This window comes from Neoarius graeffei, chromosome 23 (assembly GCF_027579695.1).
Source record: "Neoarius graeffei isolate fNeoGra1 chromosome 23, fNeoGra1.pri, whole genome shotgun sequence".
Classification (NCBI taxonomy): Eukaryota; Metazoa; Chordata; class Actinopteri; order Siluriformes; family Ariidae; genus Neoarius; species Neoarius graeffei.
In genome coordinates, this window is record NC_083591.1 from 57,117,740 (window position 1) to 57,134,156 (window position 16,417).

Genomic DNA, 16,417 nt, shown 5'->3' on the forward strand with positions numbered 1-16,417 from the left:
TGGCCTCTCTGTTCCTGTCACTCAGTGAAGGAGGCTTGGCCTCTGTTTCTATTCCTGTCAGTGTCAGTGAAGGAGGTGTGGCCTCTGTTTCTATTCCTGTCAGTCTCAATGAAGGAGGCGTGGCCTCTCTGTTCCTGTCAGTCTCAGTGAAGGAGGCGTGGCCTCTGTTTCTATTCCTGTCAGTCTCAGTGAAGGAGGTGTGGCCTCTCTATTCCCGTCAGTCTCAGTGAAGGTGTGGCCTCTCTTTCTATTCCTGTCAGTCTCACTGAAGGAGGCGTGGCCTCTTTCTGTTTCCGTCAGTCTCAGTGAAGGTGTGTGTGTGTGTGTGTGTGTGTGTGTAAAACATGTTTATCAGATAAAAAGAAAGGATTGGGTATTCATGCAACTTTTTGTAGCTTAACTTTAATGTGCTTATCTCAGTGTCCGTAAAGTGTGTGTGTGTGTGTGTGTGTGTGTGTGTGTGTGTGAGAAAGAGAGCTCAGGGGAAACGGGGCCTCCTTGGCTGGAGTGGGTGGAACGGAGAGCAGGCTTCCTTCCAGGACTGGCGTAATGAGAGCCATCCATCTCCTGACGTCAGACGAACTTTCCCCCCCAAGTTCAGTCCGCACTCGGCTCTCTAATGCAGCCAACCAACTTTTCTAACATTTACACTCCTGTCTTTCCCCCCCTCTGTGTGATTTCTGTCTCTTTTACGATCTGAATCAAAGCTTTATTGAATGAAGGTCCGCTGAGTCATTGTGTAAACGTGGTCTCTAACAACACTGTGTGTCTCCTTCCTGGACAAGACGATCCATTAATATGATTAATAATTCACTGTCTAAAAAGAGCCACCGAGTCACTGTGATATCATTCAGAGTGTTTGTGATGCAGCGTGATTTAGTTTCAGTGCAAAAAGTTTTATTTTAATTTATTATTATTATTATTATTTAATCGGAGACATTTTTGTAACCATGGAAATATGTGAATGATGTATGTGGAAGGATGTGATGTTGTCTGGCGTTGTCTGATAAATGTGGGGGCAAATAAATACATGATGAAAATGTTTGTAGAAACAGGCTTACCTTAAATTGGAGGGAAAGTGATTCACTGATGTCATTCACAGTGCATTATGGGAACAGTAGATCATTCCTTTGTCTTGTACAGTTTTTTGTGCTTTTTTATTATTATTAAAAACTCTTGCATAATTTCATGACCAGCTCTATTTGGTTTGGTTTGATGCTTTAACTCATTACTGTAGAATTTTCTGGAATGTCTCTGGAGAAAAGGAAAGGGACGATTTTCTCCATCAGAACTCTTGATGGATTATGATGCCAGCAGGCACAATCTTGGAGAAGAGGAATAGTTTTTATTGCATTGCAGGCATTTAGTAGGTGCTCTCATCCAGAGTGACATACAACACACCCAGAGCAGCCTGGGGAGCAGTTGGGGGTTAGGTGCCTTGCTCAAGGGCACTTCAGCCATTCCTGCTGGTGCAGGGAATCGAACCTATGACCTTTTGGTCCCAAAGCTGCTTTTCTAAACTTTAGGCCATGGCTTCACTCTGGTTCTGAACTGATGCTGCTTCAGGAGTCATATTTGACCTTTTATCCTTGATGGGTGGGTGGGAGGATGGATGGGTGGATGTACTTTATTGATCCGCATGCTGAAATAGTCATGAGCCAAAGGCAAGCTTAAAGGGGAACTGAAGTCATTTTTAAACTTGCTTTATTTCTTAATTAACATATTATTCAATTATGATTGCGGTTTTAGTAACCTTATATTGTGACTTGTATTGGCAACTAATTGCAATTAAATATTATACTTATCGGCCTATTCGGTTTTTAGCCGTGTTGAATTTAGTTCGTTTGGTCCACGGCGGGCGTCGCTTATCCGCGTGATCTTCACGAGACTTGTGCGAGACTTCAAAACGTGAAGCATCAGCCAGGTGTCAGTGCCGCCATTTTGAAAACTGTTTTCCAAACGAAATACTGCACAAAAGCGAGTTTAAATGATGATTACTGCCTACTTTTTTAAAACTTTCCTGATTGCTATCAAAACAAATAAAACTTCTGGCTTGATTACATCAGCATTCGAAAGAGGGCACGCTCGTCTTTTTTTTTTTTTTTTTTGCAGTCGCGCTGAAAGAAATCAAATTAAAAGTCTCAAATTTGATTTAATAAAAGGCAGCGGCAAAGAAGGAAGTATTCAGCCTTGATTTAAAAGAACTGAAAGATGCAGGTACTTTGTATTGATTAATGTGGGAAATACGCTCAGTATAATATGGATTTATCACAAAAACACGTGGCAGTGGGGGTGTGGTCAAGCGTTGGTCTGTGAATGGAGGGCTGTGTCAGGGAAGGTAAGTGGCAGAATCACTAGACCTGATGTTAGTTAACCTGTGTTTGTGTGTCTTCCCCAGTGACCACGCCCTATAAAAGGAGAGAGAGAGAGCAGAGGAAGTTAGCTCTCTCCCCAACCAGATGACTTGTATGTGTGTATGCATGTGTGGCTGGGAGAGTGAAAATTAGACACTGAAAAGTGCAGAAATGAAGAGTTTTTGGAACTCAGTTCTGGCCTACCGTACTTCTGTGCTCCACCCACCCGCTCTCATTCCTACAGTGGTGCTGAAACCCGGGACCGGAGCACAGAGGAGAACAGCCCCATGGAGTCCTCCCCCTTCAGGGACCTGATCCATGCCCTCGCCACAGCTCAACAGAGCCAGCACCAGGCGCTGGTCGCCCTCCTGAAGGAGCAGGAGCAAAGGTTCGAGGCCCTGGTGTTGGTGCAGCAGGAAGATCGTCAGGCATTCCGGCACCTCCTCGCGTCGGTGGGGTCCACCACCTCCACCACCGTGGGCCCTCCCCACCTCACCCTAACGAAGATGGGCCCGCACGACGACCCTGAGGCCTTCCTCGCGCTCTTTGAGCAGGCAGCAAAGGCCTGGGGGTGGCCGGTGGAACAGCGTGCAGCGCGCCTCCTTCCCCTGCTAACGGGCGAGGCACAGCTGGCCGCGCTACAGCTCCCCGCTGACAGCCGGCTGGTCTACACAGACCTGTGCTGGGCCGTCCTCCAGCATGTGGGGCGCACCCCCGAACAACAAAGACAGCACTTCTGCACTCTGCGCCTAGAGGAGGTCAGCTGGTCGTTCGCGTTTGGCCAGCAACTCTGGGACGCCTGCTGGTGGTGGCTGAGGGCTGGCAACCGCGACGCCGAGGGACTCGTCGATCTGGTGTTACTGGAGCAGTTCATCACCCGACTCCCTGAAGGAACCGTGGAGTGGGTCCAGTGCCACCGCCCGGCGTTGCTGGATCGGGCCATCGAGCTGGTGGAGGACCATTTGGTGGCTGTTCCCACAGCAGGACAGCCTGTCTCCTCTTTTCCCCTCTCCTCTCTCTCTTTTTCTCCCCCTCCCCTTCTGTCCCTCGCCCCGTTCCCCCGCCGCGGAGGCGGGGGCCGGCTCCACCCCAGCCAGCCCGCCGCACCCGCGGTGCCCTCCCGTTTCCTACTTCCATGTTTGTTTCTCCCCCCCCTCAGGTGAGTGAGCTCCAGAATGCCAGTGCAGAGAGAGAGCCCGGGCCGTTTTGCTGGTGCTGCGGGGAGCCGGGGCACCTCCAGCATCAGTGCTCAGCAATGGAGGTGGGCGCAGTGGTCCTGATCCCCGACGCGCCAGGAACCGCGCTCGATCGGGCTGGAGCGTATCGCATACCGGTGAGTATCCAAGGGGATACGTATCAGGCTTTGGTGGACTCTGGCTGTAATCAGACCTCAATCCACCAAAGCCTGGTGCAAGACGAGGCATTGGGGAGAGTACAATTGGTGAAGGTGTTGTGTGTGCACGGGGATGTTCACAACTACCCTTTAGTGTCGGTCCACATTTTAATTCGAGGGGAGAAATTTAGTGTAAGGGCGGCGGTTAATCCTCGCCTTACCCACTCGATAATTTTGGGGACTGATTGGCCGGGATTTCGGGAATTAATGACTCATTTAGTGAAGAGTGGGTCCTGCCATAGTTCAGCAGGGGGAGGTCCCGGTGTGGCATTGGTGGGAGCAGCTGTCACAGAGCCGTCTACATCATCACCGCATCAGAGTGAGGAGCAGCAGGCTCCTCCTCCCTCTCTTGGGGATTCCCTCGCGGATTTCCTGTTAGAGCAGTTGCAAGATGAGACTCTGCGGCATGCGTTTGACCAAGTGAGAGTAATCGATGGTCAAACGCTCCAGCCAAACACCACCCTGTCCTTCCCCTACTTTTCCATTATGAAAGATAGATTATACCGAGTGACGCAGGACACTCAGACTAAGGAGCCAATACACAACTTTTGATCCCAAAGAGCCGCTGGGAATTAATATTCCAGGCAGCTCACTTTAATCCCATGGCTGGACACTTGGGGCAGGATAAAACACTAGCCTGAATAATGGCCCGGTTCTATTGGCCAGGGATTCGCGGTGATGTCCGTAGGTGGTGTACAGCGTGCCGCGAATGCCAGTTAGTAAATCCAGTGGCCATTCCAAAAGCGCCTTTGCGCCCTCTGCCATTAATCGAGATCCCATTTGAAAGAATTGGGATGGATCTTGTCAGGCCATTAGATCGGTCAACACGAGGGTATCGCTTTATTTTAGTTCTGGTGGACTATGCAACGCGACACCTAGAAGCAGTGCCGCTTCGCAATATCTCAGCATGTAGTATTGCGGAAGCACTCTTCCACGTCATCTCCCGAGTTGGAATCCCCAAAGAGATTCTGACTGATCAAGACATTACGTTTATGTCACGCACACTGTGCGAACTGTATGGGTTATTGGGAATTAAACCGTTCCACACCAGCGTTTATCACCCACAAATGGACGGCTTAGTTGAACGGTTTAATCGCACCCTCAAAAACATAATTAAACAATTTTTAAGCGAGGACGCACATAACTGGGATAAATGGCTCGAGCCCCTGCTTTTCGCAGTGCGAGAGGTTCCACAAGCCTCCACGGGGTTCTCCCCATTCGAATTATTATATGGGCGTAAGCCGCGTGGCATCCTAGATGTGCTGCATGAAAATTGAGAGGAGGGACCTTCAACAAGCAAGAATGTAATTCAATACGTTATCGACCTGCATGCAAACTCCACACACACCTAACCCAGGAGAATTTGCGGCAGGCCCAAGAATGGCAAATCCGCCTGTACGACAGGGGCACGCACCTTAGGGAGTTCGCACCAGGAGATAAAGTGCTCGTGCTGTTGCCCACGTCGAGCTCCAAATTGATCGCCAAGTGGCAAGGACCCTTTGAGGTCACACGGTGAGTCGGGGATGTCGACTGTGAGGTGAGGTGAACGGACAGGGGCTGGGCGTTACAGATTTACCACCTCAATCTGTTAAAACTCTGGAACAAGGAGGTCCCCGTGGCGTTGGTGTCATTGGTTCCAGAGAAGGCGGAGCTGGGGCCGGAGGTTCAAAGGGGAACATTGGCATTGCTTATCACTCCGGTCCCCTGTGGAGATCACCTCTCCTCGAGCCAACTCACGGAGGTTGCCCAGTTGCAAGCCGAAATTTCAGATGTTTTCTCACCCCTGCCCGGCTGCACCCGCCTCATAGAACACCACATTGAGACGCCCCCGGGGGTGGTAGTGCGCAGCCGCCCTTATAGGCTGCCCAAACACAAGAAAAAGGTGGTTCGGGAAGAACTCGAGGCCATGCTCGACATGGGCATCGTTGAGGAGTCCCACAGTAACTGGAGCAGCCCGGTGGTCTTGGTTCACAAGGCCGACGGGTCGGTCCGGTTCTGTGTGGATTATAGAAAAGTCAACGCGGTGTCTAAATTCGATGCGTACCCAATGCCTCGTATTGACGAGTTGCTTGATCGACTAGGCATGGCTTGTTTTTATTCGACACTGGATTTGACAAAGGGATATTGGCAGATCCCCTTGACTCCATTATCCTGAGAAAAAACAGCCTTTTCCACACCGTTTGGCTTACACCAGTTTGTCACACTTCCTTTTGGGCTGTTTGGGGCGCCCACTATGTTCCAGCGGCTTATGGATAGGGTCCTCTGCCCCCACGCCACCTATGCGGCCGCATACTTGGACGATGTTATAATCTATAGTAATGACTGGCCACGGCATCTACAACACCTGAGGGCCGTCCTTAGGTTGCTGAGGCGAGCGGGTCTCACCCGAAGAAGTGTGCGATTGGGTGGGTGGAAGTACGGTATCTGGGCTTCCACTTGGGCAATTGGCAGGTGGGTCCCCAAATTAATAAGATGGCAGCGATTGTGGCCTTCCCAAGGCCCAAGACCAAAAAGGGGGTGAGACAGTTCTTGGGGCTGGCTGGCTACTAACGTAGGTTTATACCTAATTATTCGGACGTCACCAGCCCGCTGACTGATCTCACTAAAAAGGGGGCACCAGATCCGGTCCAGTGGATGGAGCAATGCCAGCGGGCTTTCTCTGAGGTAAAGGCTGCACTGTGTGGGGGGGCTACTGTTACACTCCCCTGACTTCACTCTCCCCTTTGTTTTGCAGACGGGTGCGTCGGACAGGGGGCTGGGGGCTGTTCTGTCCCAGGAGGTGGAGGGGGAGGATCGCCCAGTGCTGTACATCAGCAGGAAGCTGTCGGTGCGTGAGGGCCGCTACAGCACTATAGAGAAGAAGTGCCTTGCGATCAAGTGGGCGGTCCTCACCCTCCGCTACTACCTACTGGGACGCCCTTTCACTCTCTGTTCGGACCACGCGCCCCTCCAGTGGCTCCACCACATGAAGGATGCCAATGCGCAGATCATCCGTTGGTATCTGGCATTCCAGCCATTTAAATTCAAGGTGATCCACAGGCCGGGGGCGCAAATGGTCGTGGCGGATTTCCTTTCCCGTCGGGGGGGGGAGTCGGCTGCAGGCCGGACGACTCCCTGGCCTGAATCGGGCGGTGGGGGTATGTGGCAGCAGGGGCGTGGTCAACACACCCGTCGCTGTGGGCGGGCCATTGGGGGCAGTGCCCGCCCACCAATATGCGTGGGCCCGCCTGGCCCACCCACCCAAGCCAGATCACAATCACAGATCTCAAATAAATAAATAGATAAATAAAATCCTAATTTCATTTTATTGTACTCGCTTTGGGTTAAAACTTCCAATGTTGCATAATCACTAAGACATTAAACATATTAAAATCGTGCAAGTTTGTTGGAAAGTTTGGCTACGTAATTACGTCAGTCAGTGTTGCCAAGCAACAATCAGTTACCCACATTTTTGGGTGGAAAATGAAGCGCGAGTTTATGCCAGCAGACAGCAGCTAGCTTCCGCCCTTTCTTAAATATGGATATACGTAATTGGTTCAAAACCCCAACACCGGCAACTTCGGATAAACCAACACATGATGCCGTTGGCAAAGAAGACCATGGACCCATGTGTGTGTGTGTGTGTGTGTGTGTGTGTGTGTAATGGCAATTGGTAGCTACCCCTCTGTTGGTTGCTTTGAAATGCACCCGCCATGGTGTTTTTTTGTTTAGTTTGAGATGCTGCTTGTTGTCTAATACGTCATGTGCACACTCAGTTGTTGTTGTTGGTGCGTGCGTGTGTGTGTGTAATGGCAATTGGTAGCTACCCCTCTTGGTTGCTTTGAAATTCACCTGCTGTGGCGTTTTTTTTTTTTTGTTTAGTTTGAGATGCTGCTTGTGATCTAATCCGTTATGTGTACTTGTTGTGTGCGTGCACGCGCGTGTGTGTGTGTGTGTGTGTGTGTGAGAGGGGACTGATGTTGCAGGCTGTTGCTGGTCCAGTCATGTTTGCTGTTGGTTATGTTTAATGTGATGATTACTGTGCGGGATTAGGGCTGCCCGAACGGTGTTCAAAAATAACCTAATAATAGTGGTGCCCCCCTGGTGGATTTCATAAGCCCCCCTTAAGACTGAGATCTCGCGACGGGACTGGTGGTCAAGCATCGGTCTGTGAACAGAGGGCGGAGTCAGGGAAGGTAAGTGGCAGAATCACTAGACCTGATGTTAGTTAACCTGTGTTTGTGTGTCTTCCCCAGTGACCATGCCCTATAAAAGGGGAGAGAGAGAGCAGAGGAAGGTAGCACTCTCCCCAACCAGACAACTTGTGTGTGTGTGTGTGTGTGTGTGTGTGTGTGTGTGTGGGGCTGGGAGAGTGAAAATTAGACACTGAAAAGTGCAGAAAAGTGTTTTTGGAACTCAGTTCTGGCCTGCCGTACTTCTGTGCTCCACCCACCCGCTCTCATTCCTACACACATGCATGTATTTATTATTTTGAAACCCACCAGCCGACTGATCTGGCTCGTTTTAATTGTGTGACAGTAATGACGTAAATACCAGTGCGACGGACTAGTGTCCGAAAGCGTTTTTTCATTTTACCAATGAGCTCACTATACAGTCCTTTTATATAATAATTCCTTATAGTGAGTAGTGAATGAGTGAGCGATTTTGGACACAGGGAACGTTGGCAGATGTTGGTCACTTTGATTTCCACTGTATGTTTTACTTCCATCCTACGATGTCTTGCACAGGTCTCAACGAATCTTGTTTACAGCCATTGCTTTGACATATGGACTGATATATTACATAGCATATTTCAAACACTCCATAACTTGCTATAGCAGTGACAAAATAGCTGTCAAAAATGCATTCCTATATTTAATAAAATGAGATGAATAGACATTCCATGTCCCAACAGCTATCTGCTGTGTTCGGGGATGAGGTTGTCGAGGCCCCTGCCTTCGACTGCCACCCAATCCACACTGCACCGGCCCCCTACTACTACCTCTGTGGGTGGTGAACCCACAGGAGGTTGGACCCACGTCACTGCTTCAGTGAGAACAGAATAGAAGCGGCTGAAATGAGTTTCCTTCGCAGGGTGGCTGGGCGCTCCCTTAGGGTGAGAAGCACAATCACTCGGGAGGAGCTTGGAGTAGACCTGCTGCTCCTCCACATCGAGAGTAATCAGCTGAGGTGGCTCAGGCATCTCTTTCAGATGCCTCCTGGATGCCTCCCTGGGGAGGTGTTCCAGGCATGTCCCCCCGGGAGGAGGCCCCGGGGAAGACCCAGGACACGCTGGAGGGACTATGTCTCTTGGCTGGCCTGGGAACGCCTCGGTGTTCTTCCCAAGGAGCTGGCCGAGGTGTCTGGGGAGAGGGAAGTTTGGGCTTCCATGCTCAGACTGCTGCCTCCGTGACCCAGCTCTGGATAAGCGGAAGAAGATGAGATGAGATGAGATGAATAGAATTTTGATGCTAAAAAAATTTGCCTTCAGTTCCCCTTTAACTTTCTTATCTCATTATCTCTAGCCGCTTTATCCTGTTCTACAGGGTCGCAGGCAAGTTGGAGCCTATCCCAGCTGACTACGGGCGAAAGGCGGGGTACACCCTGAACAAGTCGCCAGGTCATCACAGGGCTGATACATAAACACGGACAACCATTCACACTCACATTCACACCTACGCTCAATTTAGAGTCACCAGTTAACCTAACCTACATGTCTTTGGACTGTGGGGGGAAACCGGAGCACCCGGAGGAGACCCACGCATTCACGGGGAGAACATGCAAACTCCACCCAAAAAGGCCCTCGCCGGCCACGGGGCTCGAACGTGGACCTTCTTGCTGTGAGGCGACAGCGCTAACCACTACACCACCATGCCACCCCTTTAACTTTCTAAACCCTTGTAATTTATTTCGCAGAATCAGCAGTGCTGTAACAAGCTGAGTCTCCACGCACTAAATCATGGAACAAATCAATCAATCACTTTTTTATTGTCATTGTCATAAATAACAACGAAATTCCGTTGGAGCAACCCAGCCATACATAGTAGGTGTAAAAGTGCATAATGTAAAAAGTGCATAATAGTGCAAAGTCCCATAATACCCATTATAAATAGAGTCCAGTGCAGGCATGAAATGTAAACAGTCATAGTTGTAGCAGCAAGAGGTATATCAGAAAACGGATCAAGAACAGGGGCACCAAAAACAGAGAGCATGGTCAGATGTGGAGTTAATGTAATGTTGCAGTAATGCAGAGTCCAGTTCACAGTTATTGTAGGGTGAGGTATGGTTTACTTTCCATGGGAGGAGGGGAGAGAGGGGAGTGGGGCACTGTTCAGCAGCCTCACTACCTGAGGGTACAGGCTTTGGGCCATTCTGGTTGTTCTGGCTGGTAAGGCCCTGTACCTTCTGCCTGAGGGTAGCAGGTGGAACAAGTGATGGGCCGGGTGGTGTTGGTCACAGAGGATGTTATGCACTCTCTTCAGACAGTGGGAGGTGTAGATGGTACTGGTCTCTGGTAGAGTGGTCCCCATGATTTTCCCCGCTGTTTTTACCACCCGCTGGAGTGCCTGCTGTTCGGCCTTAGTGCAGCTGGAGAACCACACAAGGAAACCATACGTCAGAACACTGCTGATGGCACAGTTGTAAAAGTTGGATCCCAGCATTCTTCAGTTGCCTCAGGTAGTAGAGCCGTTGCTGGGCCTTTCCTACCGCTGAGGTGGTGTTGATTTCCCAGGACAGGTCCTCAGTGATGGTCACTCCCAAGAATTTGAAGTACATCACCCTCTCCACCGCCTCATTGCCGATAAAGAGTGGACGGTGGTTGTTTTGTCTCTTCTTGCAGGGGTCATCTCCTTGGTCTTCTTGATGTTCAGTATGAGATTATTACCCACACACCATGATGCTAGATGTTGCACTTCAGCCCTGTAACCCGTCTCATTATTGTTGTTAAGTCCGAGCACTGTGGTGTCGTCAGCGAATTTAACACTGAGATTGGAAAGAGAAGAAGCAGAGCAGTCATGTGTGAACAGGGTGTAGAGCAGAGGGCTAAAGGCCAATTTATGCTGACAATGCAGTCCTCGCAGACGGTGTCGCAGATAGCGTCTGCGTAGCCCCCCCACCTTCGCAGACGCTCTGCGCGCACCTCCCAAAAATTGTGACCACCGCAGAAGCCTCGCAGACAAGAGGGCTCTGATTGGTCCACTCTACATCCGCTGTACACGCACTTCCGCTTCCCTACTTTCCCGGTTTGTTTTGTTTTCACGACCGGCATTTTTAAAAACACGAGCGAAGATGGAGCAGCATGAAGAGCGGTTGATTGAGGAAGTACGTACATCTATACGACTCCAGTTCTAGTCATTATAAAAAAAAAAGTTATAGTCATTATAAGTAACCGGAGGATAAACACTCCACTAACCACACCCACCAACTACTCCTAGCGACTTCGCGCCCCCTTGCGTTGTGCCGGTGAATAACATCGCGCATGCCTATTACTCCCTGCTCAACAATAAATTACAACTGTCTGCGAAAAGCTATCTGCGAAAGCCTTGTCGCAAGAGCATGCAGAGGCCTTAAGCACACACCCTTGGGGGGGCCCAGTATTGATTGAAAGGGTGGAGGAAGTGTGCTTGTCTACTCTCTCACACTGTGTTCGGTTTGTCAGAAAGTCCACAATCCAATTGCACAGTGAGATATTCAATCCAAGATGGTGTAGTTTGGCTTGGAGCTTGAAGGACTGGATTGTATTAAAGGCCGAGCTGAAATCGACAAAGAGGAGCCTCACATAGGTGTTGTTCTGCTCGAAATGCTCCAATAGTGAATGGAGCACGATGGCAATAGCATCCTCAGTCGACCTGTTCTGTTTGTACGCAAATTGGTATGGGTCAAGTGTTGGTGGTATTGTGCCTTTAATGTGTTTGATGACCAGTCTCTCAAGGCATTTGGTGGGAATGGAGGTGAGTGCCACAGGTCTGTAGTCATTCAGACATGTGACATTTGACTTCTTGGGGATGGGAACTATTGTGGCTGCCTTAAAGCAGGCGGGGACCCATGATGTGGACAGCGATGTATTGTAAATGGAGCTGAAGACATCTGTTAGCTCCGCAGCACAATCTTAGAGCACGCAGCCCAGCACACCGTCCGGTCCGGCTGATTTTCTGGTGTTGATGTTGCGGAGGACACGTCTCACCTCGTGAGAGCTCAAGACTGGAGCAGGGTCAGAGGAAGGGAGGGGTGGCAGCACCAGGTCTGTTTTCCCTGTCAAAGCGGGCATGAAAATAGTTTAAATCCTCAGCTAAGGTGGCATCAGCTGAGGAAGATGTTACTGTTGCTTTGCTCTTGTAGTCCGTGATGGCCCTGATGCCCTCCCATACCTGCCTGGGGTTTATAGAGTTGTTGAAACAGGCTTCTATACGCCTCCTATGTTGTTGTTTGGCAGTATTGATACCTTTCCTCAGTGTAGCCCTGGCTCTGCTGTATGCCCCAGAGTCCCCAGAGCTAAGTGCCAAGTCCCTAGCTCGGATCAGCTGTTCTACACTGCGTGTCATCCAAGGTTTCCTGTTCAGATACACACGAAAATGTTTCCAAGATGTAACGTTATCCACACAGAAGTTGATGTAACATAGGACAGTGGAGACGTATTCATCCATGGATTCACGAGTGTCCGTGCCCTGCCCTTTGAATACATCCCAATCCGTGTGATGGAAACAGTCCTGCAGCATAGGGATGGCGCCCTCCGGCCATGTTCTCATAGCTTTGGTTATAGACCCAGCACTTTTGATCTTAGGTGTATACCGTGGATGTAACAGCAGAGAAAGGTGGTCCGACAGACCCAGGTGGGGATAGACCTGAGCCCTGTATGCATCTGCTGTATTAGTATACACTTGGTCCAGCATTTTATTTCCCCTAGTAGCACATTTCACATTACGATGGAACTTGTGAAGAACTGTTTTCAAGTCAGCATGATTAAAGTCCCCAGCTACTATAAAAACACTGTCCGGATGAGCTACTAAACTGTTGTTTATGCTGTTGTAAACCTCTGCTAGTGCTAGCTTAGCATTAGCGTCTGGTGGAATGTAAATAGCACAGATGTGAACAGCAGTGAACTCCCTCGGTAAGTAAAATGGTGTGCACTTTAGCAACATGAGTTCTACCTCGGGCAGCATGGTGGTGTAGTGGTTAGCGCTGTCGCCTCGCAACAAGAAGGTCCGGGTTCGAGTCCCGTGGCCGGCGAGGGCCTTTCTGTGTGGAGTTTGCATGTTCTCCGCGTGGGTTTCCTCTGGGTGCTCTGGTTTCCCCCACAGTCCAAAGACATGCAGGTTAGGTTAACTGGTGACTCTAAATTGACCGTAGATGTGAATGTGAGTGTGAATGGTTGTCTGTCTCTGTGTGTCAGGCCTGTGATGACCTGGCGACTTGTCCAGGGTGTACCCCGCCTTTCGCCCGTAGTCAGCTGGGATAGGCTCCAGCTTGCTTGCGACCCCTGTAGAACAGGATAAAGCGGCTAGAGATAATGAGTTCTATCTCTGGACTGCACAGTTTACTCACTACGGTTACGTTGGTGCACCAAGTGTTGTTAATATAGATGCATAGTCCCTCACCGGTCTTTTTGCCAGAGTCCGTAGTCCTGTCGGCTCTGTAGGCGGTACGTCCCGCTAGCTCGATAGCAGAGTGGTGCTGTCCAGCCAGGTTTCAGTGAAAATCATGCAGCAGCAGTTATAAATAGGCCTCTTTGCTGCCATATGTAGCCGTATCTCATCCATCTTGCCACGGATCGACCGGGAATTAGCCCTTACAAATCGGTAAGGACGGTAGGAGGCAGTGGTTTGAATGGATTAGCCTTTAGCCTGGCCCATACGCCAGCCCGCTTACCCCTCTTCTGCTGCCACTCACAGCGCCTCCTTCTCTGGCCTGCTGCTGCGGGGTCCCCGGGAGATGGTCTGATGATCTCAGGAGGATAATACACAGCTAACAGTTGGTGTGCTCCAGTGTTTAATTGAAGGAGTTCAGAGCGGCTGTATTGGAGTGCCACTGCCCCGAAAACGTGTAGAGTAATACACAGTACCACCAATAAAGTGCAAAAACTGTGCCAGCTGTAGTAGCTCCTAGCCGCTGCGTCTGTGCACGCCGCCATTTTCCCAGATCTCAGAGGCTGTTTATGAATAAAACTGTTTATGAATAAAACTATAAGGGTCTGCTTTCCTATTCTGTTTCCTATTCTAAGCATGGGGTTGAATTAATTCCATGATGAGAACAGAGTTTGTTTTTTCCTCAATTTCTTTCTCGGGCTGGAAAATCCAATGAAATAATGTTGATCTGAGCCAATGCCATGCTGAACATCTGCCTATGACCCCAGATTGAATCAAACCTTGATTCAGTGGTCTTGGACCAATAAGCTACCAATTTTTGATGCCTCAGACTCTGTTTATTTTATTTATTTTGATCCAGGAGATCAGGGCGGGACCAGTGGAGAGGACATCCAGCTCACCACCACCATCACCCATGCTGATGGACCCACTGAGGTGTACAGAATGATGGGAAAGGAGTCGCAGGAGTAGTCGATCATCTTCCTTGATCATGCATCCTTAATCATCTCAGCACACCAACATGGCCACCGTCTGTCTTTAATAAACTCCTTCTGATGTGCACTGTTTCAGGCGATCCGAACACATCCACCTTATCCAAGTGCCCTTGATCATATGTTGAGGCTTATGTTTTGTTCCAGTACTCTTTTAACCTTGCGCTTATAGATTTCCTCTTTCTGAAATGTGCCTCAGATTAATTGTAAGTAGCCTCTGGTAGAATGTGTTTCATTTTCAAGAGCTCTTTGAAACGCTGCCTACTTAGGCCACTTTCTTCCAAATTCAATGCAGGGATTGTGACGTTTTCGGTCTAAGGTGTTCCATTACGTAATTTTAATTATAGCTGTTGTAAACAGTTAGGTTAATTCCCATTAGGAATTTCTTACCATATCAATATTGTTTGTACTCAATAATATCACAGTATATTGAACTGGACAGTCGTTCACTTGATGACTAGCTGGCTAACTGGACAAGCTAAATACAAGCTAGAATAGCAGCAGTATGGTAGTGAATTTTTCTTTTTTTTTCTTTTTTAATGTTACATTTCATTGCTTTCCATTTCATTTGTAAACAACTTCTGTTTTAAGGTGCCCACTTATGGAATTGTTTTGTCCTCCATCTTGGCAAAGGCCATCAAACAAACTTTACATGATTAAATAATAATTATAAAATGTGGTATTTTTGGGGATGCTGGAAAGGAGAAACTGTCAAAGAGGAAGTCCATAAGTAGGTGTTTTAAAACAGTTTTGGATCATAACCTCAAAGATTCGCTGCTTTTGCAGGACAGGGATTTGGCGAGATGGGATTTGGCGCCATCTTGTGGATGGAAGAGGAAGCACATGACGATCATCACATGACCTAATTCTTAGAACATTCTTGGTCTTTTATCAAGCAGGTATTGTTCATCTATAGTTCAGTAGACTTTCATATAGTCAAGAGTTGACTCGAGTCACAATACTCGACATCACATCTCAGTCAAAGCAACTGCTCTGTCCATCATATCGCTCTGCTTTTTATTTTTATGATGAACAGAATTATGGGATTACCTTTTCTGAAAGCCGTCTTAGGATTTCTGCAAAATGATGAACTGATTTGGTCATAGGATATTACCTGAAGTGTGTATTATTCTCATCACTTGTTTTAAATGGTTAAAAGTAAAAATTAAAAACACTATCTCAGCCTTTTTCAATCTCGCAGTCTAGTATAGTATATGCCCTGCCTCTTCTCCTCCATACACCACGTTCATAACACCTACAGCGTTCAGCATCTTCACTCCATGTTTTACAAAACACTAAGTTCATACCTAGTATGTTACGATGTAGATATATTTTTATAAAGTGCTTATTTTCAATCATGTTCACTGCATCACTGACTGTTGTATAATAAAAAGGACTTTTTCAGAATGATTGTGTTGTTGTATTCCTATATTAAGGAATAAGAAGGAAGAAAACACTTATGTTGTGCTTTCATAATAAATTAATCAACTACAGGGTAGGGTTGTGTGGTCAAGCAGAGCTACTGATACCATCCTGAAGCTGATTATTTTCCTAGAATAGGACATCCTGATGTGGTTTATTCCTCTTATACCAAAAGACACATTGGAGATATTATCTGTTTATAGTTAATGATGTGGACATTTCTGCTCTCACTTATGTTACAGTAGCTGGAGACGTTAGTTAGATCTATATATACCGTTGTGGTCAGAAGTTTACATACAGTGACATGAATGTCATCTTGGATGTGAATGTCATGGCAATATTTGGGCTTTCAGTGATTTCTTTGAACTGTTCTTTTTCTGTGGCAGAATGATTGTACAGCATACAGCTTTAATTGTCTTTGGGTTTTCTGAAATCAACATAGGGTCAAAGTTATACATACAGGGTCAAAAATATACATACAGCACACCTAATATTTGGGTAAAATGTCTCTTCGCAAGATTCACCTTGACCAAACATTTTTGTTTACCATGAACAAGCTTCTGGCAGAATTCTGGTTGGATATTTCACGACTCTTCATGGTAGAATTGGTAGAGTTCAATTAAATTGGGGGGGGGGGGGGGGGGTGTTCTTGGCATGGACTTGACTTATAAGCACGGTCCATATATTTTCAATAGG

At 48.2% G+C, this 16,417-nt stretch overlaps 1 protein-coding gene across 2 annotated transcripts in view; it reads left to right on the forward strand.

Annotated features, from left to right (window-relative positions):
- wls (Wnt ligand secretion mediator) overlaps positions 1-15,706 on the forward strand; it is a 65,523-nt gene extending 49,817 nt beyond the window's left edge. The window contains exon 12 of one of the 2 annotated variants that reach the window (XM_060906515.1): positions 14,170-15,706. In XM_060906515.1, coding sequence (XP_060762498.1) covers positions 14,170-14,279 — 110 coding nt within the window. In that variant the 3' untranslated portion in view covers positions 14,280-15,706. Of the gene's footprint in view, positions 1-473; positions 1,198-14,169 lie in introns of those variants that run through there. The other variant, XM_060906516.1, reaches the window with a different exon arrangement.
- The last annotated feature ends 711 nt before the right edge of the window (positions 15,707-16,417 follow it).